General features: G+C 36.5%; 1 protein-coding gene across 11 annotated transcripts in view; it reads left to right on the forward strand.

Moving 5' to 3' along the window:
* ARL15 (ADP ribosylation factor like GTPase 15) overlaps positions 1-26,907 on the forward strand; it is a 435,728-nt gene that overhangs the window by 209,637 nt on the left and 199,184 nt on the right. For 9 of the 11 annotated variants that reach the window (XR_008995006.1, XR_008995007.1, XR_008995004.1 and 6 more), the window contains one exon: positions 9,201-9,409. Coding sequence is in view for 7 of the 11 variants with exons in the window: in XM_057495239.1 (XP_057351222.1) it covers positions 9,201-9,409 (209 nt within the window). In the remaining 4 variants the exon portion in view is untranslated. Of the gene's footprint in view, positions 1-9,200; positions 9,410-24,152; positions 24,731-26,907 lie in introns of those variants that run through there. The other 2 variants (XM_057495261.1, XM_057495231.1) reach the window with 2 other exon arrangements.

Consider the following 26,907-nt stretch of genomic DNA (forward strand, 5'->3'; position numbering starts at 1 on the left):
AGTAGATCTTTAATGGTCTCTTTTACATATTAAAGATAGTAAATAGCCAGAATTCTAAAACCTCTATGGGGTCTCAGCCCTTTACTCCTAAAAATTACTGAGATTCCCCCCAAAGGGCTTTTGTTTATGCAGCTTGTATGTGTTGATATTTGCCATGTTAGAAATTAAAGCTGATACTTTTTCAATATTTAAAAATTCCTTTAAAAATGACAACAAACCCATTATATATCAATATATGAAATATATTGTTTTGACTTCCAAACAAAATTAGTTGAGAAGAGAGGCAAGTGTCTGGCTTTAATGTCTGGCTTCTTAGAAGAGGACTCATATCTACTTCTACATTTAATCTGTTGCTACATGTGTTTTGGGTTGGAGTGAAAAAAATTTCAGCCTCACATAAATAATGAAGTTTGAAAAGGGAAGTGTGTTTTTAATAGCCTTTTCAGAGAATTGTTTATAGTCGTCTTTGATACTACACCAAATTCTTCAATAGGTGGTAGTTTTTTTTAAGATTAGTTGCAATGTGGAATCTGAAACCTATACCAGTGAACTTCTCATGCTTGTTATAGAACACCCATTGATCAATCCTGTACTTGGAGTGTATTTTCTATCTATACATGGTTGTGTACCATCATGCACTGATGATTTGGGAAATACTGACTCATTAAGTTATGTAGATCTTCCAAATCTTGACACATTTTGCTATAAACTTCTGTTAATATCACCACCAGTCTCATCATTGAGAAGCTGTCAAGCTCACTGTGGCAGAAACAGGTTTTCCAAACTTAGTGTTTGCTTGAAAACAAATTTTTTCATTGATAACAAATCCTATCAAATATTTTCCTTCAAGTTACAGGCTTACATATTTGTTTTTAAGAAAATGTCTTATCAGATACTCAAGCCTGAATAATCAGAGTGTCTCAGTTAAAATTTCAAGTGAAAATGGAGTTCCATGACAAGAAAAACAACTAGTTTAGCTTGCAACTCAGCTACACAAATGTGTATTCTCAAAACAGTTATGTGCTTTGGTATGTAGCAAAAATGCTTTTTTGCTTGCTTCTCAGCACATGAAGTATTTAAAAAGATGTGTTTAAGAGCTAGTTTAATGAACTAAGAATTTTTACTGCTTTTATTAAGTTCATTCTTAGGTGGACTAGTATTTTCCCCCCATGGTCAAGGACCCAGTGACTACTAGTTTGATACCAGAACTTCTGTTCATCCTGAGATACCAGCAGTTATACTTGCCTTTTTGCTTTGCACCATTAAGAAAATGTCAACATGGTAAAAATAGCAAATAATGTCTATAATTAAGAAAATAATGTTCATCTCCTGGGCCTCCTGAAAGGATCTCGAAGAACATGCTTTGAGAACTGCTGCTTAATGTTAACAGACTGATTTTCCAGGGCCCCTGCCTTGGATGCTTTGCCTGGAACATTCTCTGGTTGCTAGAGTCTCTGCCTGAGTGCCTTGGACAAGCTGGAAGTGGTAGGAAATTAATGCGAGCTCTCCACAACCAACCACTACTGGGAGGTAGGTAGGTAAAGACCCAAATGCTTCCCTCCCGACTGCCTGGCTTCCAGGTCCAGCTTGATTAAGTTCAAGCTTGTCCTCAGCAGTAACTAACTGGGTAACTATTTTTGTGGATTTTTCCCTGTCTCACTTCCAAACTCTGCCACTAGTTCACCTCTCAAACCCTTTGTACTGGTGGTATCTGAAATCAGGCAGAAGCTATTTATTTACATACTGCCTTTGCTGACTGTGGTAAAGCCTTTGGGAGAAGAAATAACTTTATTTTCCTTCCTTCCTCATGACATTTTCTCGTGGTAGATTTCTAATAAATACGGGAATACCTTAATAACTCTTGTTCATGCTGTGCAGTTAGCCAGGAGTCCGGAAGTGTGTAGAGTATGTGTGTATTCATTTCTAAGGTTTATGGAATCTGGAGGCTTGTCAGTTTCAGACTGGAGGAAGATCAGATGTGGGTAGACAGTACTGTCCTCCCTAAGTACTGATAGATAATTGGTAGTCAACAAGGCCCTTAAGCAAGACAAGACCACACCAAGTAGTTCCATAAGCCATTATAATAATTCCCATTTATTGCTGCATCATATCCAGACACTCTGCCTAGCTTACAAAGCCATCCATATTCTGTCTTCACATTAGCCATTTACTTGTCACTAGCTCAGACTTCGTATTCCATGCCCATTCTCTCTACTGTGCCCTACCACCTACCCATTCCTACTTTCCTTTTAGCTTATGCTCCTCACCACACCCCACTGTTGCCTTTTCTCCTCTTCTCTCCATTTCACTGGAGCCTCTTAGACTCTCTGGGAAGCAGCACCATGTAGTGGAAAAGAATACATGGTTTTTGGAGTCTGACAGTCCAAATTTTGAATCTGCCATTTATTAGCAGGACTTGGAGCAAAGTGGTTAAACTCTTAAATACAGATAATAAATCCCAAAGGGTTAAATGAGATGATGTATATAAACACCTAATAAAGTTTGGTGTGATGCAGTGTGTAGACCTGGTGGGCGTGGATGAAGACTCTCCCTGTTACTCCTCTTGTGTTTCCTGTGGGAGTCCTAAGAGCCCGAGGACATTGGTTTCCTCCACCTCAATGGTTTATCCTCTGTTTAGTGGTGGTTCTCCTTCCATCTTGCAAACCAAATTTTTTTTTTCATGACGAACTTACTGGTTCCCGTTTGTCTAACAATTCTTTCATTATCTAAAGTGATTTTTGACTCTCTGAAAAGCAAAATAGAATAATACGTCACCCTTTAAGGAACTTAACTTCCAATCTTTACATTTTTATACTTGACCACTTGGGTCATTTACTTACTATTCATCATTTAAAGAGGGCTTGATTTACTTTAAGATATTGTGGCTTTGTGTGTGAGGGTCGGAGTCTACAATAACAGTTTCAGTTTAGATATGTATGTCTTAGTTCTTCTGATTTTTTAGTATTTCAGTATTTTTTTAAAAAGATTGAATGAGTCTGTTTTATAGAAGAGGAAAAAAATCAAAGGAATGATCCATCAGATCATTCCATAGATGGGAAGGGTAAAAAAGAATTTAAAATTGTACTTTTCTTTCCATTCCCCTTTCCTGCCCTCGGACCATTTTTTCTCCCATTCTGGAAACCATATACTCCTGAGGTAACATTTGCCTGAGGATAGATCATTCTTCACTAAGACTGGAAAACCTCTTAACAACTCAAGTTCTCCAAAATTGGTTCTGTTTATGGGTCTCCAATACCATTAAGTTTTCCAGAGGGAAATTTTTCTTCCTCTTTCATTTTCTTAACACTGGTTAGAGGATGGAAAGAGAAGACAGTTTGGACTTCTTCTGGCCTCCACCTGCTGCCGCAGGGGGCTGCTGGCCGTGGAGGCCCTCCCTATTCCTGGCCAGCCAGCCGCAGAGCCCTCCAACAAACCATCTTTGTGCAGAGGTTTCTGCACCTGCTCCTATACCAGCAAGGCTAGTGCTTTTCCTTTCAGAGATAGGATGGGATCTCTAACAGTTGCTCATGCCAGCAGTAAGTTATGGAAATGTCTAGAAGCACTGTGCAATACAGGAGCCTCTAGCCACATGTGGTGTTTTGACTTCAGATTTAAGTTAATTTAAATTAATTCAGTGTTTCACTTACACTGGCCACATTTCAAGTGTTCAATAGCCACATGTGGCTAGAGGCTACCACATTGGGAAGCCAAATGTAGAATGCTTTTTTTAATCACAAAAAATTCAACTGGACATCACTGTTCTAGAAAGGACACTTTCTGTAGGGACAACTTTGAGCCACTGGTTTTGATGTTGGCTCCTGCATATCTCTATTTTTTAGCTCATTGGGCCCATCTTTCAAAGAACAGCTCTTTTAAGGAACTTATTCATGGACTTTTAATTTAACATGAGGGAACTAAGCATCTGATCTACTTGTCTGCAAGTAACAAAATACTCTTCTAAAACTGGCTTGAATGTTTACTGTGCTCACAGAATAAGGAGTCCTTGTGATGTAGGCAGTTGGTCCTATTGCTCGGTGATGGTCTCAAGGACCCAGGCTCTGTCTTCCATTCTGACATCCTCGCTGTACTGGTCTGTCTCCTTAAGGTTTGCTGGGAGGCTAACACCTTTCAAAGCTTCACCTTATCACCTAATGAAATCTAAAAGCTAAAAGAGAGAAGCAGCTCTTTTTGCGCATCTTTCTTTTTAGTGAGGAGCAAAATTTTTTCCAGAGGCTCCCAGCAGACCTTGCTTGAGTCTCAGTTTGCCACAATTGAAGCATATGTCCGTGCTGCCTGAGAGACCAGGAAATGAGTACCAAGAAATTTTTAATCTCTGTAGGGTAGGCTGGCTGTGCTGGGAAAGAATGGGAGTGCTATGGAGACTAAAATTATTGTCTGTTTCATTTACTACTGTGTCCCCAGCACCTGGGATGGTGCCAGGTGCTCAGTAAATATCTGTTAGATGAATGAATGCTAAGAGAATGCTGTTGAAGTCCATAATGTGCCATAGAAAGAATCTATAGTGACGACATGTCATGCTCCTGTCTTCTCTCTCTCTTCTTGTTGCAGTAGCTTGAGCCAGACTGTCTTAGTTGATTGGCTGTCAGAATGAACTCTTGGATTACCAAGGGCTCCTTCCAACTTTCAGTAAGGTAGTATCAGGCCATAACATAGGTAATTGGGACATTTGGTAACACCCTCCACCCATCCAACCTCTGTACTGTTAAGACTATCCCTTTGTTTGTTCATCTAAATGTACAAGATTTAGACCAGGTTTGAGTTTGGTGTTTCACCTTTTTTATATAACAAATATAAGTGACACAGAGCATGCAATATTCAGTCATTAAAATGAGAGTGACCCAGATGACTATTAATTGTGATGCCTGTGTTACTCCTTTTGGACTTGGTTTGTGGGTTAGGATGTTAGGTTGTGGGCACCAAACAGATGACCCTAATTTTTCCAGTCAGACTCACTTCTCAAAGCACATAGCAGCTAGGCTGATGACACGTTAATTTCTCATTTTAATCTGGTTACTAAACTAAGGCCCACTCAGCTGGACTAAACAACTGTGTACCACCGTTCACCCACTGTTGTTTGCTCTGTCCGGATCTTGGTTTAGGCTGCTGCTGGCTAAAGCCACTGTGCAGGAGGCTGAACTGGAATTTGAATTCCAAGCCCAGCATTTTTTAATTTTTTTTATTTTGGTATCATTAATCTACAATTACGTGAAGAACATTATGTTTACTAGGCTCTCCCCTTCACCAAGTTCACCCCACAAACCCCATTACAGTCACTGTCCATCAGCGTAGTAAGATGCTGTAGAGTCACTACTTGTCTTCTCTGTGTTGCACAGCCCTCCCCGTGCCCCCCACGCACTATACATGCTAATCGTAATGTCCTCTTTCTTTTTCCCCCCCTTATCCCTCCCTTCCTACCCATCCTCCCCAGTCCCTTTCCCTTTGGTAACTATTGGTCTATTCTTGGGCTCTGTGTGTCTGCTGCTGTTTTGTTCCTTCAGTTTTTTCTTTGTTCTTATATTCCACACATAAGTGAAATCATTTGGTACTTGTCTTTCTCTGCCTGGCTTATCTCACTGAGCATAATACGCTGTAGCTCCATCCATGTTGTTGCAAATGGTAGGATTTGTTTTCTTCTTATGGCTGAATAATATTCCATCATGTATATGTACCACATCTTCTTTATCCATTCATCTACTGATGAACACTTAGGTTGCTTCTATTTCTTGGCTATTGTAAATAGTACTGCAATAAACATAGGGGTGCATCTGTCTTTTTCAGACTGAAGCCCAGCATTTTTAGACAAAATTTAGATTTGCTAAGATTGGACACAAGACTATGTAACAGGAGATAAGAAAAGGGTCTCCTCACTATTAATAATAATGTACTCATCCATTGCCTAATACAAGGGACATTTTTTAAAGTTACAGCTTTTCTCCATGGGTTTGTTTCCTCTGTCAATACAGAGGATTTCCAGTATTCTTCTCTTTATATTTGAGTCCCTGGATACCCTCTCATGCTATGTACGTAGTTACTCCCTCTGGTATATTTTTGGGCCTTGTGGAATTAGTGTTACTTTACAGAATTTAACGGTGTGAGCTAAAAGGAATCATGGCTTTCTAAATATTTTTTATAGCTCCCAACTCAGTGACTTGTATAGAATAGGTACTTACTACTACTATTCATTGGATTTATTGGTTGGGAAATGTTCTTGGACATGCTCCCACCCTGAGCACAGCGTAGGTGCTGTATAAGCACTGCATGGCACTTAGTTACCTTTTGTTCTAACAAGTTCCCCTCCCCCCCACCTCTTGGGTTATGTGATGGTAGAGTCCTTTTTTGAGCTTCATTGCCTTTCTGCTCAGTGATCCTGCTATGTCAATCACATTAGACCTAAATTTATATATTTTAGGTGTATGACCTTGCACATATTACATAACTGTTCTGTCTTGGTTTCTTTATTGATAAAATGAGAGTGATAACAGTACCTACCCTTAAGACTGTCATGATGAATTACCCATAATACATGTGAAACACTTAGCACAACCAATGTGTATTTCAGAACTACACTTGGTCAGCTATGGATACAAAAGTTGAGCAAAATCAGTGAAAACATTCTGTGAGCATTAATGAGCTCTAAAGTAAAGCATGTTGAATTTATTCTTATTACATAAAAATGCTACATATCCTTTATGTGAGCAAAATTTATAATACAGTTATATAGGATACATATGCATGTAACATTTTTGCTGTTTTAGCCATTTACCACCAGGTAACACTGCTTCTACTTTTGTTCTTCAAGCTTATGGATGGTTCTCAAGCATATGGATAATGTCTGGATGTAGCTTGTAGCAGATGCTGTTGGTATCCGACCCAGATCTCCTTTACTGGGCCAGTGCATCCATCTCCCAGCTGCTGTGGGTATTGGCTGCTAATGACTCACACCTGTACCCTTCTCCAGAGGCCTGCCCTTGGCTGACAATAATTGCTTCAACCAGATATGTTTGGGAGATTATGAGATCACACCCCAACTCCCTCCTGTTCACCCGGGTGGCTCATAGCCAATGACGGTATAGGGGCATCATGGCACAGCCCTCTTGCCTTTGGACTGGACAACTTCTGTGGTTCAGTCCATGCTCTAGAGCTCCTCATTGGGTCAGGCTGAGCCTAGATTTCTGAAACCATCTTTGCCAAGTTCCTTCCTCATTCTAGCTTGTTTCTTTCAGTCCCAGTTTGTGCCAACAGCACTAGCTATAATCAGGTGTACCAGAAGCATCAACTCAGGTGCTAGGGAACCTGACCTAATTTCAGGTCCATATTGTTTTCCTAGTTCCACCTTCACTTATGCAACTAATTCCTTAAATTAAATTATCTCTGGCTTAAATTTCCTTTCGTTTGTTCTGCTTTCTTGGTTGGACCCTGCCCGATAGGCATCAACACTGCTCATATCCCATGTCTTCACGTATTTAAGGTTACTCAACATCAGATACCCTTTATCTTCTTCTACCTGTTTTTTTTTTCAGTGTAGTGAAATGAATAGCCTGGTTTTTAGAATCTGAAAAATAGTATCAAAGCTTGAGCCAGTCATACCTCCCTTGTATTTTGTTAAGAATTATATGAGCTATTCTTTTGAAAATAGCACTGTGCCTAGAATATAGGAAGTGCTTAATAAATGGCAGCTGTTTGGTTACTGGTACTGATACTACTCTTTTAAGAGACTTGCCCTTCTGGATGAGTTGCCTCCTATCTTGCTCCCAGAGCACCTAATGAGTACCTCTGTCACAGTGCTTTATTACACTATATTATAATCTTTGGGGTTTTTTTTTTTCATTCCTGTTTTCCCCAGAAAACTGTAGGCTGCTCAGTGTCATCCAGTGGTATATTGGCTCTACGAAGAAAAGACCTGATATACAGCTTTTGCTGATTTCCGTGGTGAACATACTCCCACTGTGTCCAATTTCAGGCTATCCTTATGATGTATGTCACTTAACACAGAGCTGGGAAGAGATGCACACAATTGGCTGTTGCTAGTTAGTGCACACCAATTCCAGTCCCAACTCTCAACACCCATATCCAACATGGGAGCTAGATGTTTAATAGACAGCTGAAGTGTGGTTACTAACTGGTTAAGACTTAATCAGATATACTAAATTGGTAAAAAAGCTTAATACCTAATTTTTATTATATAACCAATCACACACACACACACACACACACACTGCCCGAGGCTATTTATGAATCAAATGAAAGTAAAGAAAGCAGTTAACAGTTGTCGTGATACAGTGGGAAATGCCCTTGTCCTCCCCAGGTAGGTTGTCTACTAACTCAGATGCAAATCTCAATTTTGTGATGTACTAGACACATGAATGGGGATTAGTCACTACACTTCTCTTGGCCCCAGCTTCCTCAGACACTTGGACAGAATAGTCTCTAAAGTCCCTTCTAGTCTCAGAATCCATGAAGTCTAATTAGTGTATGATTTCCTGTCCTCCTCCTCTCATTCTTGTATTGAACCTTGAGTTATATATCATGCTGGGTATTGAAAATAAAGGAATAAAACATGGCCCCAGCTGTTGAGAATCTCAATGTCTTTTCATATCAAGTCCATGAGTGTGCTCACTGCCAAATGGGTTCATGCTGATATACTGAAGACCAAGATTTTAGTTCGTCACAAATTTCAACACTGACACATAAAGGTATTGTGCTAATAGTTTTCACACATCCTAGATCAAATTAAACAAGGCTATCTTGATCAATGAGCAGTTCTTTTAAAAATGTCACCAAGATAATGTTAACAGTGTGGAGTGAAGCCTCCATCAGCAACGAGGTTACACTGCTGTCTGAGTTAGGCTCAAACTCAATTTATAGAGAATGTGGTTTACTTGGGACTATTACACAAAATCTGAAAACAGTCCTTTGTGTTTGTCTAAGAAGTATTTATCTTGGTTCTTTCTCACCTGTTTGGACAAGGACGGATGAAGAATGACTGGTAGACATTGGTGTTCTCCTTCAAGGCCACATCTATCTACCAATTGGGTCTAATGCCTTCTTTGTTCTCATCAGCCATGATCTCTGCACTTGATTTTTAAAAGTTACATTGGTTTCCAATAGCAATTACTGTTGGGTGTTCCCCAGTTGCTGAAAGCTACTTTTAAAAAGAGAATTTGTTTTGTTTTTGACAGGGGCTGATAATATCCGGAAATACTGGAGCCGCTACTACCAAGGATCTCAAGGGGTAATATTTGTACTAGACAGTGCCTCTTCTGAAGATGATTTAGAAACTGCTAGAAATGAACTGCACTCCGCACTTCAGCACCCACAGTTATGCACTTTACCGTTTTTAATATTGGCCAATCATCAAGACAAGCCAGCTGCTCGATCAGTACAAGAGGTACGTCTTGGTAATGTGACAAGTCTTTGTCTTTTGTCTGTTGCACTTTTGTTGCCACACTGGAATCAGAAAAGTTGCCTGTCATTAGGGGTGTGCTGGTCAGGCTGTTTTTCAACATGAAACCGTAGTCTTCTTAGAAAGCATAAAGTCTATACCATCTGATAGGATTTTTTTTCATACCTAACCTCACATAGAGAGCATAGATTTCTTTTTTTAACTGTTTAGCAAAAGTTGGACTTAACTGAATATTTTTGTAAGGTCTGAAAGGCTAAAGGCCTGGTTACTTAACATTTTTTTTTTACCCTGCCAGCTTATTTAGTTCATTCTCTTCTCCAGCTTTCAAGGAATGTGTTGTGCATATTTCCATGCATCACTTGTCCTCAGATGTCATGTTCTTGTCCCTCTGAAATACGTACTGTTGGCTAGAAGCAGTGGGTCCTATTCTGTAATCAGCCAGGCTGAGAAGCGATGTCTTATTTTGCAAGTTCCGTGCCACCAAAAATGCTTTAATATTAACCCATCCCTTGTCTTCTTGTTCGATTTCATTTCTTAGCCTGTATCTCTCCTGTTAAAGCAAGAGACCAATTCTGAGCAGATAATCAGTGTCTCACTCAGGAGAACTTCTGGTTCATGGTACTACTTATACAGTTAAAAGATCCCTGAATAGTTTTTAAAGCTTAAGTCTACAGTGAATTTTAACTTAAGTGTAGTGAAATCAAACTTTTGATATATTCCTTTTCACCTGTAACTTTTAGAATATGTTTTTTATCCCCTCCTTCAGTAAACTGTTTGCTTCCTTTAGTGACTTTAGAATGATTAATAGGAGTGTCACTGCTGTTTAGTATGAGAAAAGGATGCAGAGCTGAGGACATCCACATTCTCACTCCCAGGCTCCCTCACACGTAACGTGGGCTCGCAGGCCTGTAGCTTTGTTCCAGGGCTTGTCTTCTTACCTATAGAATGGAAATAATGCCATTTTTATGATAAGTGGAATTAATTTGGATAAATCACTTGGAAGTTTAAATTACTAAGTAGAAGAGAGACCATACAGCAAGGATTTTCACTTAAGTTTTAAGAAATAGTAAGGGGTGGGTTTTCTTCTTAGAGTGTACATCTACGTGTGGTTGCCTCGTTCAGTATTCAATAGCGAGCACCTTTTTCCTTTTTAGGTCTTGTGAATTATCTTACAGATAATATTAAGTAATTCGGATACAAAACAGCAACACAAACTGAATCAGGGTGTCATTAATGTGCAGGTTGTCCCTGTGGGGATCGGGGTGCCTTCCTGCTCTGTTCTTTAGACCTTAGGCAAATCTTTAACTTCTCAGCACCAGTTTTTCTGCTTATACAGTGGATGTAACAGTTTACAACAGTAGGTATTTATGACTGTTAAGTCAATGTATGATTACAAGATGTTTGCTGAAAATGCCTTGTTATTCCGAGATTCCCTGGGAATACATGTATATGCATTACAGAATACATAGATTATATAATCTCTGGTACATATGTAATATGTAATACATATATAATAAAACACATAATGTGAAATAGATGTAATACAAGTGGCAATATAATGTCAAATCAGTGCAATACTGAAAAGGTTTTTTTTGTTTTTTTGGAGGGGTTTTTGCTTTTAAATTTAAGAAACTATCTGTTTTCCTTAGACATCATAAAATTGAAACTAATGTATTCTTTAACCCTAACATATGACTTATGGTAATCCTCCATAGGATTTAAAACCTGTCACACTGAATAAAAGAAGCCTTTAACAATTAATTGCTACCGAGTACACCTTGTATGTGTTGGCTGGCTATCCCTCCTAGGAAAGGGGCAAATATCTTTTTGTAATTCATCTTTTAGTAAGACAGAGGCTGTAAATGTAGAGTAATCATAGATAAGACATGAAAGTTATTCTACACATATTTACTGGAGTGTATGTGACTTTGACTTTCTATTTATATCAATTTTAAGTGAATTTTCCTCAATTTTACTTATGATGGAATTTACAAATACCGTTCGGAGGACTGTTTAAGTAAAGCATTTTCCCTATGATTATATAAATATATGGGTACATGTTAACATTTTAGACTGCTTTAATTGAATACATGGACAAATTCTGCTACAGATCTTGAAATTTGTAGAAACATAACGAAGTGCTCATACTTACCTTAGATTTGGCCAAAAAAGAAATGTGAGCTTCCTATTATTTCCACTGCTTGAATGCAAAGAGGTTTCTCCATATAGTGTGTTAATGATGCCTTTTTTAAGTACTCCCAGGAATGTTTTAGGAATTAAGTCAATACCTTATTGTTAGCATAAACATGGAATTGACAACTGAATTTTGAACTTTTTATAAATAATAACCTCAAAATGGTTGGGAGTAGGCATGGGTACAAGAGGCAGTGGAATATTAAAAAGTGAGTGAAATTACATGCTACCTGAAATAGGTTTAAAAGTAGCCATTTGTTATTACTCCTTTCTTTGCCATAAAGTCATTACATGCCCTGTACTCTGTTGCTTATAAATATTTTTATTCATTTGTACCTGCTCATTTGTATGCACTCTGTGGAATTTCTAAATGCTAAAAAAATGGTGTTTTACTCTGCAAAATACCTATGAATTGTAAGCAAAATTCTGTTCTTTTCAGAATTAAGGAAAATGCATTAAGTTTACCAAAAAACAGTGGATAATTCTTTAATGCAGTTAAGAAAAGGAGTTGCAAAGGCTCTTTGATTCTTCCCGTTCTCCCGTTGAAGTTACTACATTTTGTGCTTAATGTGTTGTGCAAAATTTTGCAATTTTTCTTTCACTTATCATTTAATGAGGATACCAGAATATTGTTGAGTTTAGAAGCCAGTAAGAGCTGGTGAAATCCAACGAGGAAGCTGAATTATCACTGGGGTTCCAACAGAGGGTGAAAACTGTGAGGAAGTCATATATATTTAGTCCCCTTCTCTTCTATAAGTGTTGGTATGTTTGTTTGTAGGACTGCATTAAGATAAAAAAACAATGGTAAAATTACTTTGTAACCCACAGAGGTCCACATGCCTAATTATTTTGTTGCCCTTTTAGAATGCAAGTGGAGTCTTGCATATTGCATAGTTTGTCTTTCTATAACATACCTGATAATGACCTGTGTTTAATTTACCAGAATTTTAAGACTTTACATCTTGAGAATTGATAGTAGAAAGATGTTTTTAACAAATAAAACTTTTTTTTAAAAATAGCAAAACGCTAGAAGAAAGAACACCCTTTATATACTGTCTGAGAGCCAAGCAGTTCTTGCAGCCGATGTTTGTTGTAGTCACTGTGGGGAGGTGTACTTAAACCGTTCTCCAGAGTTCACTTATATTAACAGTTTTTCTCTATAGCAAACATACTATAAAAACCTGTAATTATGTCACAGGGCCCACTTGATTCATTAGGGAAACTTCTAGTCTAATTTAAATGATAAAGCTTTAAAACAAGAGTCATTTTAAGGTAAATAGGTTGTTTTTTATTTGTATTGAATTGTAATTGTAACTAATTTGTTTTATAGCTCCCATAGGAGAGCATACTTCAGTTCTGAAGTTATTTAGTGGATCAGGAGGATTTTATGAGAAGTTAAGTTGATACAGTAGCCAGTAAATGTAATTCTATTTTCCCTCTATACAGTTAGTTGCCCACTGTGATTCTTTCATCTCCTAACTTTTTAAAATCTTATTTTCATTTTATTGGGTATTACCATGTCTTATAAAATACCTCATTTTGTCAACATGAAAGAGCTGATCCTTTCAGCAGTCTGATTTGATATTCATTCATATCCTTAATCCATAAGTATTTAACTTTTTCAGAAATAGTACATCAAAAATACTGAATTAATTTTGTTGAATATTTGTATTAAAATAAATATTAAGCAATAGGAAAACTGTGAAACATAGATTTTTGAAGTAGAATTATAAGGTCAAATGACTCTTGGCTCCATGGCTCATTAACTGTAGCACAGGAAAATCCAGCTTCTTAATTGGGATGTCAACATTACAGTTAAAATTTGTGTTCAGGCAGTCTCTCAATTTTAATGCAACTGTAATTTAGTTTGTTATTGTGATGTACATAGAATGCTGTGTTCTGTTAGAAAATAATAGAATATAAACATGAGAAGAGTATTTGCAAGAATATCTGTAATGATATAAACATTCCTTTTTGACCATGTTGTAATTATAAGTCTTCATATCTTTCAACAATACTTTTAATATCCAGGGTATCATGTTTGAATAGTTTATCTAGTTCTCACTTTTAAGTCTATAGATGTCTTCTGAAAGTACTAGTATGTATTTTGTTATTTAATTTTTGTACTTAATTATACATACTTCTTGTTTATATATGATTATTTATACACCGTGTACTTTTTTCCCTTGCTACAGAAGGTCAGAGTTTTAAAGGATAGAAGGTTTTGGACACTGTCCATAAATAATAAGCCTCTTTATTTTGTATTAATATTGCTTGACAGTAAACAGAGCAGTTCTTTTTTGGTAGTTCTATGAAACAGTGAGTATCACCTCTGATTTTTGCATGACAATTTATTTTTTTAAGAAAAATACAAAGCAGTATTTAAATCATGTAAAATACTTAATATTGCTTCCCATATATGAAGAGAAATGTGTGTGTAAAATAATCATTGTAAAGTGTTGTATGCTTTAAATCTTAAGGGTCTTCCAAGTATCTTGACCTGCTTCTTGGCAACATTTTAGAATACTGATTTGATTTCACATAGAGCAGCATACATACCTATTGTGTGAGCAGTTTGAAAACTCCCTTATGGGACATATACTTACTCTAAATGATATAAGAGATACAAATTATTTTTTGCCCATTCCTTACAGATGTAATCCATTCTGTTACAGTTTAATTCGGGGGAAGCAAAGAGAGGATTTCAAAGTCAATTTTCCACTGAATTACTCAGTGGTCGCCTGAAAATGTTTACTAACTTGTAAGAGAAGCTGAAATAGCAATCATTTCAATAGTTAATTACTCAAGTGTTGTTATTATAAATGTATTTTAAAGAGCAATATAATTTTAGAATTCTAAAACAGCCAGAATATTTTGTTTATTGTAGATTCATGAGCTTTTTATAAGCATTCCTTGAAAAAATTAATCTGTATAATTGATTTCATTGGTTCTAAATCTAGCCACAATGATCACATCATTCAAAGAAACTGTGTATACTTGTTTCTTGCACCCACCAAGCAACATTATGAGAATGTGCTCTCCCCACTGAAAACTAACAAAATTTCCATTAACAAATACCTTATACAAGAAAGATCTATTTTATCCAATTTAAATATTTAGTTGGGATAACAAAGCAATACATTTGAAAATGTAACAGTGCACGCCCCCCCCAAAAATCATTATGCTCACTTGTGAAACCCCCATTCCTTCTTACTTTCTTCCTTTATTCAGTCCCATGCGTATCTTCATTTAATGTAAATTTGGAACCTCTTCTGATTCTTATTTTTATTTACTTTCCATGTCCAGACATTTCAGTGCACAATTCTCCCACCTCTGTGGTATTTTCAGTCTCCTGGTGGTTTACATCCCCAGACTTCCCCCTCTTTCTCCCTGTTACTCAACACAGACCAGGAAGAACAGAACTTCCTATTTCTCATGATACCCATATTAAAACCAGTGCTTTTAATTCCTTCTAGAATCTAATGAATCATATCTTATATATAATGTGCTTGATCATAGAATTCCCTTTTTTTTTTTTTCACTTATACTTATCTATCATGAATTCATCATCCTGTTACTACCCAGGAAAACTCCCTAAAGATTATGTGTCACTCAAGAAGTTTTCCTGAACACCCACAGCTGAGCTAGGTGCCCTCCTTTTGACTTCCCAAGGCATCCTGGGCTTATCCTAATCATAATATTAGAATGAATTGCCTATTAATTTGTCTACCCCTCAAGATTATAAGCTCCCTGAAGAACAGGCATTCTGGCTTGTTTATGTCTCTGCTCAATATATATTGTTTGAGCAAGTGCTCTTTCTGAGACTTACCATACATGCTTCCCTGCTGGCTAAGTGCCATCAACTTCACCCAGATTTCCCTACCATCTCTTTACCCAATCTGACTCTATTTCCATCCTTGAATATAAAAATTTTCCTTTTCCTCTACACCAGTCCTGACCTTTGAATATTGCTCATGAACCACATCATCCATGAAACCTCATCACTCTAAACATGTTCATGCTTTTAAAAGTCTTTAATCCATTAATTACCATATTTGTAAATGTTTTCATGTATTTTATGTGCTTAAATTTGTGTTTGTCCACTTGAGGCCCTTGCTTATAGCAGGTTACTATTTTTGTCCCCAAACCCCACATAGGAAGTGGCAGGATATCTTAACTGAATGTTCTTTTAATATGGCTTTATTGATTGCCTGCGTTTTAAATGTATAGAACTCATTTCATTTGCTAGCATTGCAAACTATCTTTTCTGTTTACATTTCTCATGTGGAGACTGGTACATGATTAAAGCTCTAGGAGAACATAATTGAGATGGTTTTAAAGCAATGAATTCAATTTAATAAGAATAAATTTAGTTTGTAATAATATTACTAGTGAAACTTGGATGTTTAATGTAACATTTAATGCCTTTTCTTCATATTTCAATCTCTTACAGTAGTTAATATCTTACATATTTCAATATGTTACAATAGTGAATCATAACTAATACAGTTCAAGTTTTATTTTATCCTAGCAATGTTGTTTTGCTTCTTATCTGAGTCTTTTTGAAGCAATATGTATTTGAATAGTTGTACTGGTATACTTCTTTATATATGTATTTCAATTTTGTATTTTGTAAACATTAGTATTTCATTAACTGTCATTCAACAAAGGCAACAAATGGTTTCTGATCAAAGTTTATAGAACCATTTCCTTGGCCCCTTTATTTATATAGTTTTTAAAAATAGTGTTATTTAGGTTCCATTTATTTCATTTGCAAAAGATAACTCAGTTACTGCACATTCCATAGCTTACAAAGTTAATATTTGTCAAGTTAAATTATTTTGAAAATAAACACATAGTTAATGCCAGAAAGGCACTTTGAAGATAAAAAAGCACAGTAAGTGTTAGTTATTATCATTATGATAATTATTATCATTATTATTATTACATAGTGTCTGCTTAAAAATACCTTTGGTTACTCTGGGATGGCTGAGACTAATGAGAATGGTTAATCTGCTGGATTTTATCCAGAACTAAGGATTTGAGAATACACTAGAGGGTTTTTTTTTTTCTCAATAGATCAAGAGGTATGTTCGTTTATTCTCTTGCTTAAGAAAAATAGACTTCCTGTAATGCAGAAGCATCAGAACTCATTTTGAATAGTTTGAATGTTCTCTTGTTATTTATTCTCTATAAAGATGTATGAGAAGGAAATATAGGTCTTCTGGAAAGTTTCTGAAATCATAGGCATTGATTTCTAAATAATCAAACCCTTTATTAGTTTTACTGAGTTGCACAGAGCTCAAGTTTATAATTTTTGTATACCAAGAAGAAAAGACTGTAATTATGGGAAGAAAATGTAAAAGCTTAATTATTACAAAAATGAAAAATTATATCTTTGGGAATTTATAAAAATACCTCTAATTACATAAATTAACTTCAGTGAGAACATTTTAAGGAAGAGTCTTCAGATTATTCTTTAGAAAGAATACTTCCAAGGTTAAGGCAAATTCTTTACAAGCTACTGAGAAGATTGTCATCCCAAGTCAGAGGCAAAGGAAATATTGAAACATTTTAACAGGCAAATGTATGAAAGTCAAAGGTACACTTAGCCTCATAACCAGGAAGACATTAGTGACATGTCTGAAGAAGACATTCCCTAATATTATTGCAAATTAAGTAAGAAAAGACCTCAAGAGAATGGAAAGAGAAAAGGTGCCTGGAGCCAATGAATTACAATTGACAACCTAAAGGCAGTTGAAGAACCAATTGCTAGCGTGATTGCAAAGCTATTCACAGTGTGCAGCAGACAGAGCACACCAGAAAGCTGGAACAATGCCTTCAGTTCAGCAATATTGCTTCAAAAGAATGGAAAGAGGGGAACGGGAAGAGCCACTGACCCTGAGACCAATTTCCAGGCAGCTGCACAAACTATATACTGTAATTAAAGGTTTTGACCAGTAATCACAGCAAAGCCAGACTACAGAAAGTCTAGGGAACCAGCAAGGTTTATAATGAGGCAGACATTCTCACTTAAAGCATGGAAAAAGCAGGTAAGAAAACCTGCCCATTTCTGGCAGTGACTTTGAAAGGCTCTGATCTATTAGCACAAATATGAAAATCACACATTTTTTGGTCTTCCTCCTATAAGAACAAAAACATGTAATGAAAGATACCTGCTTTCATCTTTTGAGATGAATAAAATACACTCTGTTATTTAGAAACCGACATTTTCTCCTTGCCATTGTATTTTTTCTCTGCCTATGAATTGCATGCGCCTTTGATAAAAACAATGACTTAGACGTATGCAGTGCTACATACAATACACTGAACGCTGCTTAGAAGTGGCCACTCTTCCTGTGTACATGGGCTCTGGTAGGAATGAACTAATTCACACCTGAATAATTTGTCTGTAGAACCTCTTCTCCCTTTTGTTTCTTGGTATTTGTAGTCTAATTCTTTTTCTTTCTTTAGTAGTATCTCCTTATGGGAGATTCCATATTCAGCCATGACTCTAATATTCATATAATTACTTTGACTATTTATATCTTGAGAAAAGGGGTTATCTCATGGTTTTGAATGAAGTTATGAATACAGATTTTCAATACAAACAAGGTGTTTTATAAGTATAATAAATACAGATAGCTTCTCATTTTGCAGGCACCACATAGTTCCCTCCTGAATGGGCCTATTAAAGTCTTTGCTATGTTTGATATCACAGCATCCAGTAGTGAAGTGGGAATTACCTCCTTTATGAGAAATTCTGAAATCTAAATCTGTACACATAATAAGTCTCTGGCCAAAAAAAAAAAGGAACATTTATAAGAATTTACAAGTTTTTTACTGCTAGGTTGTAAAGGAAAAGAGTCAAGTAGGATTTCATTTTGTTTTATTTAGGCTTATAATTTAACATATTCAAGTGTCTGCATTCAGTTGTGTTAAGCACAGTGTACATACACTGAGTTTAGTTCATTCCACACCTGACATATGAGATGATGGGGCTTTAAAAGAATATGCTGTAAAGAATGTTTAGACAGTAAATTGCTTCATAAAATAACTGGAATTGTTTTTATAAATAAGTGAAACCAACTAAACTTTATGGGAAGAAGTTTCTGTGTATAAACAGAAATAATTTGGAGGTTGCATAGAACAATATAATTCTAACATGCAGAATTTGTATTATTTATTTTTAGACTGTGGTTATGACTAATAATTTGTCAAGCCAAAACAAGTCTTTATTGAAAGGGGCCAGAGTGGAAAATCTGGGTAACTTGTGTATAGTTTAGACAAGGAGAACAAAGACATAATGAAATGAAAATAAGAGCTTGGCAGGGGTATCCTTAGAGAACAGCTGGTTGAAGAATTACGATTGTTAACGGTGCTATAGAGGAAAGATACTCTCATCCTGCTTTAGCAAATTGCATTGAAGAGAAGACTGAATAATCGTTAGAAGAATCCTAAAACACAGGCAAAAAGGATCTTGAAATTAAGGTATAGTTTATATGCACTAAGTAGTATCATATTACTGTTATTGTTACTATTATGCAAAAGCAAATCCTTGTGCCCAAATGCCCTGATTTTCCAGAACATAAAAATGTAAATTCTTAAGAAAGAACACCTATTCTTTCTTGTTATGTGTAAGGACTTACATTTTACTCCTTCTAGAATAATTTCATTTAAAATGGTACTTGTCATGTTTATTGGAAGGTTAAGTCTAAATATCTGAATTATTTACATGTATGGTTAGAGATTTGTAAGTCGAAATGCATGTGTCTGCATGTTTTGGGCAATAGAAAAAGATAACCAATTTTCCATATTTCAAATTGATGTTTTTCTTTAATTAAAGCTTAGGCTTGGGCATCATTCTGCGTTTCCTTAATTAACAGTGGCTTTTTAATGACTTTTTATTAATAAGCAAATTAAGTTCATTTCTTTGGTGAAAAAAGGAAAACAGACTTTAAGGTAAAACCTGAGATCACCAGATTGCTTGAGCCTATTATAGTTAACAAAAATTTGTATCCATATAGCCATCTCTTTTACACTTTACCAGAAGCTTTTTCCCCCATATTAGGAAGTCCTCTAAACTATGTCAGCACAGTTTTCTGCCCTAGGGAAATACAGTCTGTCTTTAATGATTCTGAATGTGCAATGCTCCTTTAATTATTTAGAACATTAGTTCTAGCAGTGTGGATGCAGAAACTGTAGAATATTTTGTTGAATCTGTACTCCATATGAGCCCCCAGACATTGCTTTTTTTGGTAAAATACTAGATATGAATCTGTGTTTTTGTAGTTTCATCTGTTAAAAATGGAATACAAAAATTGTAATTCCTTGTAGTTGTTCTTATTTGGATTCTAGTTAGTCAAGATATTGCCATATGGTTCTTTAGCTATAGTTAAAGCTGAACAGAAAAATGTCATATTTTGGAGATTTAAAGCAGGAGATATGGCTATAACTCCTAGGTTTACATTCACTGTAATTATTTTAGAATAACAACTCTTCTCCAGCTCTGTTCACAAATATGTACAAATTTGGAACAACGTGTAGTTGAGATTACTTGACCCATTCTCTGTGAATTAAGATTAGATGACTAACAAATAGTGTATCATTTTCATTTGGATCTCCATGGAGTATTACATAATCAAAATCTATTCAGTCTCATTTTAATTAACAATCTGAAGGATTAATAAAACCACATGGTACAATGTTAAGATGTTACAAAAAAGCATACAGTGAACAGTATTCTCTTTTCTCCTCATGTGCCCTGTCCCACTCTAATTTACAACTCTCAGCTTTCAGCCAGGCTATGTTATTACCAAACTTTGAATGTCAAAAATTTACAAACACCAACTTAATGACTTTTGCTTAACAACAGAATGAAACTGGACAATATATTAGTGGATGTAATTATCTTAAAGATAATAGTTTTAGGATGCTTGTAGTAAGATACTGTGTCATTTCAAGAAAATTAATCTTAAATAATTTAGTCTGTAGGTGTTACCAAGAGGTTTAAGCAGTTTGTTGAGTCAGACCGGGGAAGGGGATTTAGAGGAACCCCGCTCTGATTTCAGAATGCTTTATTTGTGACTGTATGAGGATATGCGTCTGAGGAATCATACTCAAATTATTTTCATTATGAAAAATTTCAAACATACAGGTAAGCACAGAAAATAATAGAGAAACTCATCTACCCATTACCCAGACTTAGCAGTATATACTTAGTTGTGCTTTTTTTTTTGACATTGCCAATACAGTATCTATAAATCTAGCTTATTCATTTTCACTGATACATTATGTTGCAAGGCATTACTTTGCCATAATTTTATTTATTCATTCTCTTATTGAAACTTTTAGGTTTTCTCTGTATTTTTGAGATTACACACAAAGCTGTTGATGAGTATCTTTGTACATGTTTCCTGTGTATGTACACAAGCATCTCTCAAAAATATGTGTAAAATTGGAATGCTAGATATATACACATGCTTCACTTGATGGGTATTTAACTTGGCACTTTGGCAGTTTGGAGATGAGCAATGATAGAACTCTGAGGTCAGACCATCTGGATTCAAATCCTTCTTACTGTTGACCAGCTGAGTGATCTTGGGCAAAAACAAATCTATTTCTTCATCTGTAAAATGGGGATAATCCTGGAACCTACCTCATAGGAAATAGTGAGGATTAAATGAGGGTTGAGCACATAAAGAGTGCTCAGTCAGTATTAACTGCCACTTCTCACCGCCCTCCCCCACTCCAGACAGGGATGTCACAAGGATTAAATGGCACTTACAACTGCCTGGTGTAGTGTCACATAAGTGCTTGTTAAATACACAAAACTGAAACCGGAAACAATCCAGTTTAGACATGGTATGTTTATATACTTTTGAGGGTGCTTGAAGAATAAATTCCAAATACCAAGAAAGTAAATAAAAGAAAAACAAAAAAGCTATGAAGACCTTACACACTTTTTCAACTTTTGTTAAATTATAAGCAACTGATTTTTTACTTCCATCCATGTGTGGTGTGCTTGTCAGAAACTGTTTTTTATTTAATCACTAAGCAGATAGAATGTACTTTCCTCTTTTATTGTGAGGAAATCAGGAAAATCAAATCCTTTGGTGATTTTCACTTGTGAAATTTGATACTAGAGTTTGTTCTTTAGGATGTTCCAGATAGATCATTCTGCCTTAATTTTTTAATATGTCATTTGCAGCTTTTTCTGAAAAACAAAAAGCACAGTGTAGAAGGTTAAACTTTGCCAAAGCATAAAAATGAGGGAGATGCATGAAGAAGCCATGGGCCTACCTGCAGATCTCTAGGTTCCTATGAGGCCCCACAGAACACCAGAAGCCTGCTTTCTGTGGCATGTCACTTGGTGTGATTGACAGGCCTGTTGTTTCCTCTCTTTGAAGGCCCAGGAGGTTACTCAGATTATTTTAGACTGTTTGTGGCACTAATTCTTACTTTCAGATTTAAATAGAGTCTCCTCCATTCTGAAAGGTGGATTCCTTTGCATAACTTTTATTGCTTTTCAAGTGTTTTTGGAAACTTTGGAGTCCTCCTAAAAACTGGCTTTCCTGGAGCATGTTTTCTTTTGGGGGAAATTTTAAGGATTAGTTGTAGAGTTTCCAAAAGCCCAAAATTGAACAACTAAAAGGGCCTGATTAAAACAAATTGCTTAATTAAAAAAAAAATGAAATCAGGGCAGAAGAGGAGAAAACCCTGTTGTCTCTCTGTTCCTTATAATAAATCAGACCTGTGTGTGTTTTTAACAAAAACGAGGGTGTGCTTTTTTCCCCTTCATTCTCCATTTCTTTTGATCATTGATCTGGGTGACCCCACGCTCAGGGTTTTTTTTCTTCATTTGACATGGACAGATTTTTGAAGTATAGCTCTCCTTTGGGAGCCCCGGGCAGTTCCACTTGACTAACCTGTGAGCTAATGAGCAGTAATGCAGGGTTACAGTGGCCATTTTGTGTGCTTTGAGGACGACGGCCAGACAGAGTGGGAGAAAGGCGATGTCTGCGGAGAAAAAGGAGGCAGGGTGATCGAACAGTGTGAAAAAGACCTGTTAGCCCACATTAGTTTGCCTGATTTACTTCACAACAGGTCAGGAAAGGCCAACAGCAGGGTTGTCGTTAAATTGCAAAGTTGAAAATCCTGGTCTTAGAAAGCTTTCAGATCTCCCAGAGCCATTAATTCCAAAGTTGGTTTTAACTCACCTTTGAGTTGCAGCAAACAGGGTAGCACTAAACTTGTCTTCAGCCTTACAATTATTTATGAAATAATTACATGACCCTCGATTCTTTCTGAATGCCGCAAGTTTTAAGCATCCTGTCATGGCTGGTCCGTGGTACCATGGATGTGAAAGAGAAGCCAAACGCTGAGTGAATCATTGCACTTTTTGCCCTGTGTTCACCCCTTCATGAGGTGCCCATGCTTTCCACTTGGAAATGCTCTAAGCGTGCATTTGTGAATTCCTAGCCTGCATTCCAGAGGAAGCTCTTAAATCTGTCCCTGCACATCTACCCTGATGTGTCCATGTAAGCAGGCCTATGGCTATGTATCCTCCTGTAGGTACAGTCAGCCTGTTTGTCGAAAAAGCCAGACTATGTTTCAACACCCTTTCCTCCCAGCAGAAACTCCTCTCAAGCTTAAACTAGTGTGTTTTACATCTCACTGTGGTTTAGGTCTGTTGGGTAAAAGAGAATAGATGACTTACCAAATCATACACAAGTTTTTGGGACCCATTGTCCTGCTTGAGTGTTATTATAGGAACCTAAAAGTGATTTTCTCTGATTTTTAGTCTTTTTTTCCTTCACATTCAAAACAACTTTGGAGTTTTTTACCAAAAAATAATGTATAGTTATTGATCACAACACTGCTTTTGTTTGACTACCATTTCTGTAAGACTAGCCATAAGAGCCTGCTCCCTGTGGGATTAAACAACAGTTGATGGTGCCAGCTTTTTAATTCTATATATAGATATATAGATACACATAAAAAGATACATTATGTGTTTTTACATATAGATATATGTATATGTGATATGTGTGTACATATATAGAGAGAATATCTAAATCCTTGTGTTTGAGGTACAAATGGAAGCCCAGACAAATAGCAGTATCATTGCCTGATTGTGGTAGACATTACCTCAAGCTCCATGATTACTTCTTACCTTAGAGCATAAAGTATGTGTATAGACTTAAGTGTGTTCTCTGTGCCATAGCAGGGCCCTGAGGAAGGACTGGCTTCCTCCTACATTCCTGGTTCAGGTGCTTTGGCTGTGCTAAGGTGAATGTTGTTCAGTAGAGTAATGGTGCATTAGACATACCAAATTTAAGACTTACCTGGTGACCAGTATATGAAGACTTATTTGTAGAAACTGCCCTGTTTGTAGATATGTCTGCCTATCTGCAAATTGGCATAAGGTCATTTCCCAAAGATGAAAAATACCTTGGTTCAGAATTTTACAGTGTATTTCAGTGTTTTAAAATTTTCATTAGTTATTTCACAAAACAACTGTTCATTCTCTCAGCCAGTACTTTTTACACACTTGCTGTGCGGCCAAATACTGTGCAAATGGATACAAAGATGAATAAAGTATGGAATCTTCCTTCAAGTCTTCTACATATAACAGATAATTACGGTGAGAGCCAGTGGAAAAATATTAAAGAGTACCCTGAGAACAAGAGGGGAAACTGAAGTCAGTATGAACCAACACATGGACAGTGCAAGGATGTCCCACAGACTTCAGGTGATTATCTCAACTGTCCTGGGAGGCATGGTGTTATTATTTCCTTGTCCATTTTATAAGTGAAGGTCCCAGAATGAAGTAATGAATTACTTAAGACCCAGTTAGTGATCTGAACCCAAGTCTTCCGACTGCAACTCATCTGTGCCTTGCACTCCACCAAAACAATCTCTTCTATCAATTTTTTTAATAGCAAGAATATTTTATTTGATTTTTAAAATATAACTTAATTTTCTTTTTGTTATTGAGAAATCTTGAATCAAATTTTTCTGTTGAGTGTCTCCTGCTTCTTGGACAAGCCCCAGCTGCCAGTTTGCTGAGGGTTTTTTTTTTTTTTTTTTAACAAATGAGCTCAATTGAAATACTGAAAACACTAAGCCATGTCTGTTTTTATGTATTTGTGAGACTGTACTTGAGGGAGAAGGTGCTGATCTCAGCTTAACTTACTGTCATCTTTGTTTGTAGAAACCGCGCAAGGCCACGTTAGAGAACTAATGACACTGATAGCAATTTCTGTAAACACCCAACCTCCTCCCTAAGCTTTCCTGGCTGTAACCCACCTCTAGCAGCTTTGAGACCCCATTCACGTGTTTATGGTCATCAATTTTACATGAGAGAAAAGAAGGAGAAGGGACAATAGGAAAGGGTGTTTGGGGGCAGATGGAACACGTTAAAAAAAGGAGAGGAGATTTAAAACGTCGTATTTTGGGGATTGTTAACCACTCTAAAGAGAACAATAATTTGTAAACGTCAGCTTTTGTATGCTTAAATGAGAAGTAAATAAAATCACAGAGTTAAAAAGTTGCCTTTGCGTTAGATAATAGTTGCTTTTTGGGAGTACCTCTTGTGAACCTCTCGCACCCAGGTAAGATGTAATGGAGGAAAGACAAATTGAGTTTTAGAGCATGTCAATGGCTTCCTAGATTCTCCCTGTCCTATAAAATGCCGCAGGCTCCCTGAAGGATAGAATACATTAGAAAGTATTTCTTAGTTCTCCAAAGAATTCTAGGTCTTAACCTGATACCACTGTTGTCATCTTTGAATAATGTAATTGCACCGTATCTCTATTTCAGAAATAGTTGACGTTCCTGTTAGAGCTACTGATCTGCCTTTTACTGTATCAGCAAGCATTCACGGGGGTAGGGGTGGGGGTGGAAATCTGTGTTCTGATTACTGATATATTTGTAGGTGCTTTGAATAGCTCCTCAAATGTAGTAGGTGCTCAATAAATATTGTCAGATACACAAATCTATTCAGTGCCTGTGATGGGCCAAGCAGCATACTGCATGGTGATCAATATTGAGTGTATCCCTGCCATTGTGCGGTGTTTTTAAAACTGTGTTTTAAAACATTAGGCAGTTTTTAAAACTGTTTTCTTTATAATGTAAAGATGGTAATTTAGATATGAATAAAGTGAAAGATCTGGATGATGGTTAAAAAAACTAATGTAGCATTTGTAAGAATGCTGTAAATTTTTTATTAGGATATTTAGGAGAAAACGGTCATGGTTATTTAAAATACCTACCCAAACTATATACCCCTGTGCTTTATTTCGTGACTGTTATTTTCTTGGTTGAGAATTTCCAGTTGTACTTGTGAACTAAAAATTAATGTCATATTAAAAGATAATTCAGATATTTCTAACAAGATTTATTTAGAATTGTTCTCTTTTCCTTGTCTACACTTTAAGAAATGGAGGTACATTTAATATGTGTTGGAGAAATATGGCAATTTTTAAAGAGCTCTAAATAAAAACCTCATAAGACCAGTCACAGTAGAACTCAGAAATTTGGTGAACATCAAGATTAACTGGTATGACATTTACTAAGGCAGGTGGTAAATGTCAAAAATGTACCTACTGGCCCTGTATGGCATATATGCATCAAGTCTTGGGAACCATTATGTCTCTGGGGTAATCATCTGAAATGCCTTTCATCTGCTTCACTAATTGTTTCACAGACTAAACCCTGCATAGAAACGCTCACTCTGAGACCACACTGCAAAACATCTGTGCCTAAGGATACAGATTTGTTAAAATGTATGTATATGTTATCCAAATAAATTGATATTTTAAACTATCTTTTTGTAGCAGACCCTTGATTTTCATCAGGACATGTTCTAAACTGCCTTCCCTTAGAGAAGTCACTTTAATACTGCTTAATGTTGATACTTAGGAGAGAAAAGAATAAGTAAGTTAAAGCACATTTTCCAGAAGTGACTTTCATATTTCAAAAGAGATTTGATAATCCAAATCAGGTCTTTTAATGAGTAGGGTATGTGTGGGAAGCATAGTTTACTGGAGACCTTCACATAACACCTCTGCCTTTGGAGGCTGAGAATTCGAATATCCACTCATGTAAACCCTCGCTCCTAGCGGTAGATAGCGGTCCAATCTAGAGTTGTTGAAGGTACGCACAGTGTGTGGAAGGAGAGTCTGAAGGCACTGCAGCACCCTTGCCCTGGGGCCAAGTGCTGCCCAAGTGCTTGCAGTGCATGGTAGGCCAGGTTTGGGGTGCAGGTGTAATCTCAGAGCAAGCCC

The sequence above is a fragment of the Manis pentadactyla genome, chromosome 2 (genome assembly GCF_030020395.1).
Source record: "Manis pentadactyla isolate mManPen7 chromosome 2, mManPen7.hap1, whole genome shotgun sequence".
In the NCBI taxonomy this organism is placed as follows: domain Eukaryota; kingdom Metazoa; phylum Chordata; class Mammalia; order Pholidota; family Manidae; genus Manis; species Manis pentadactyla.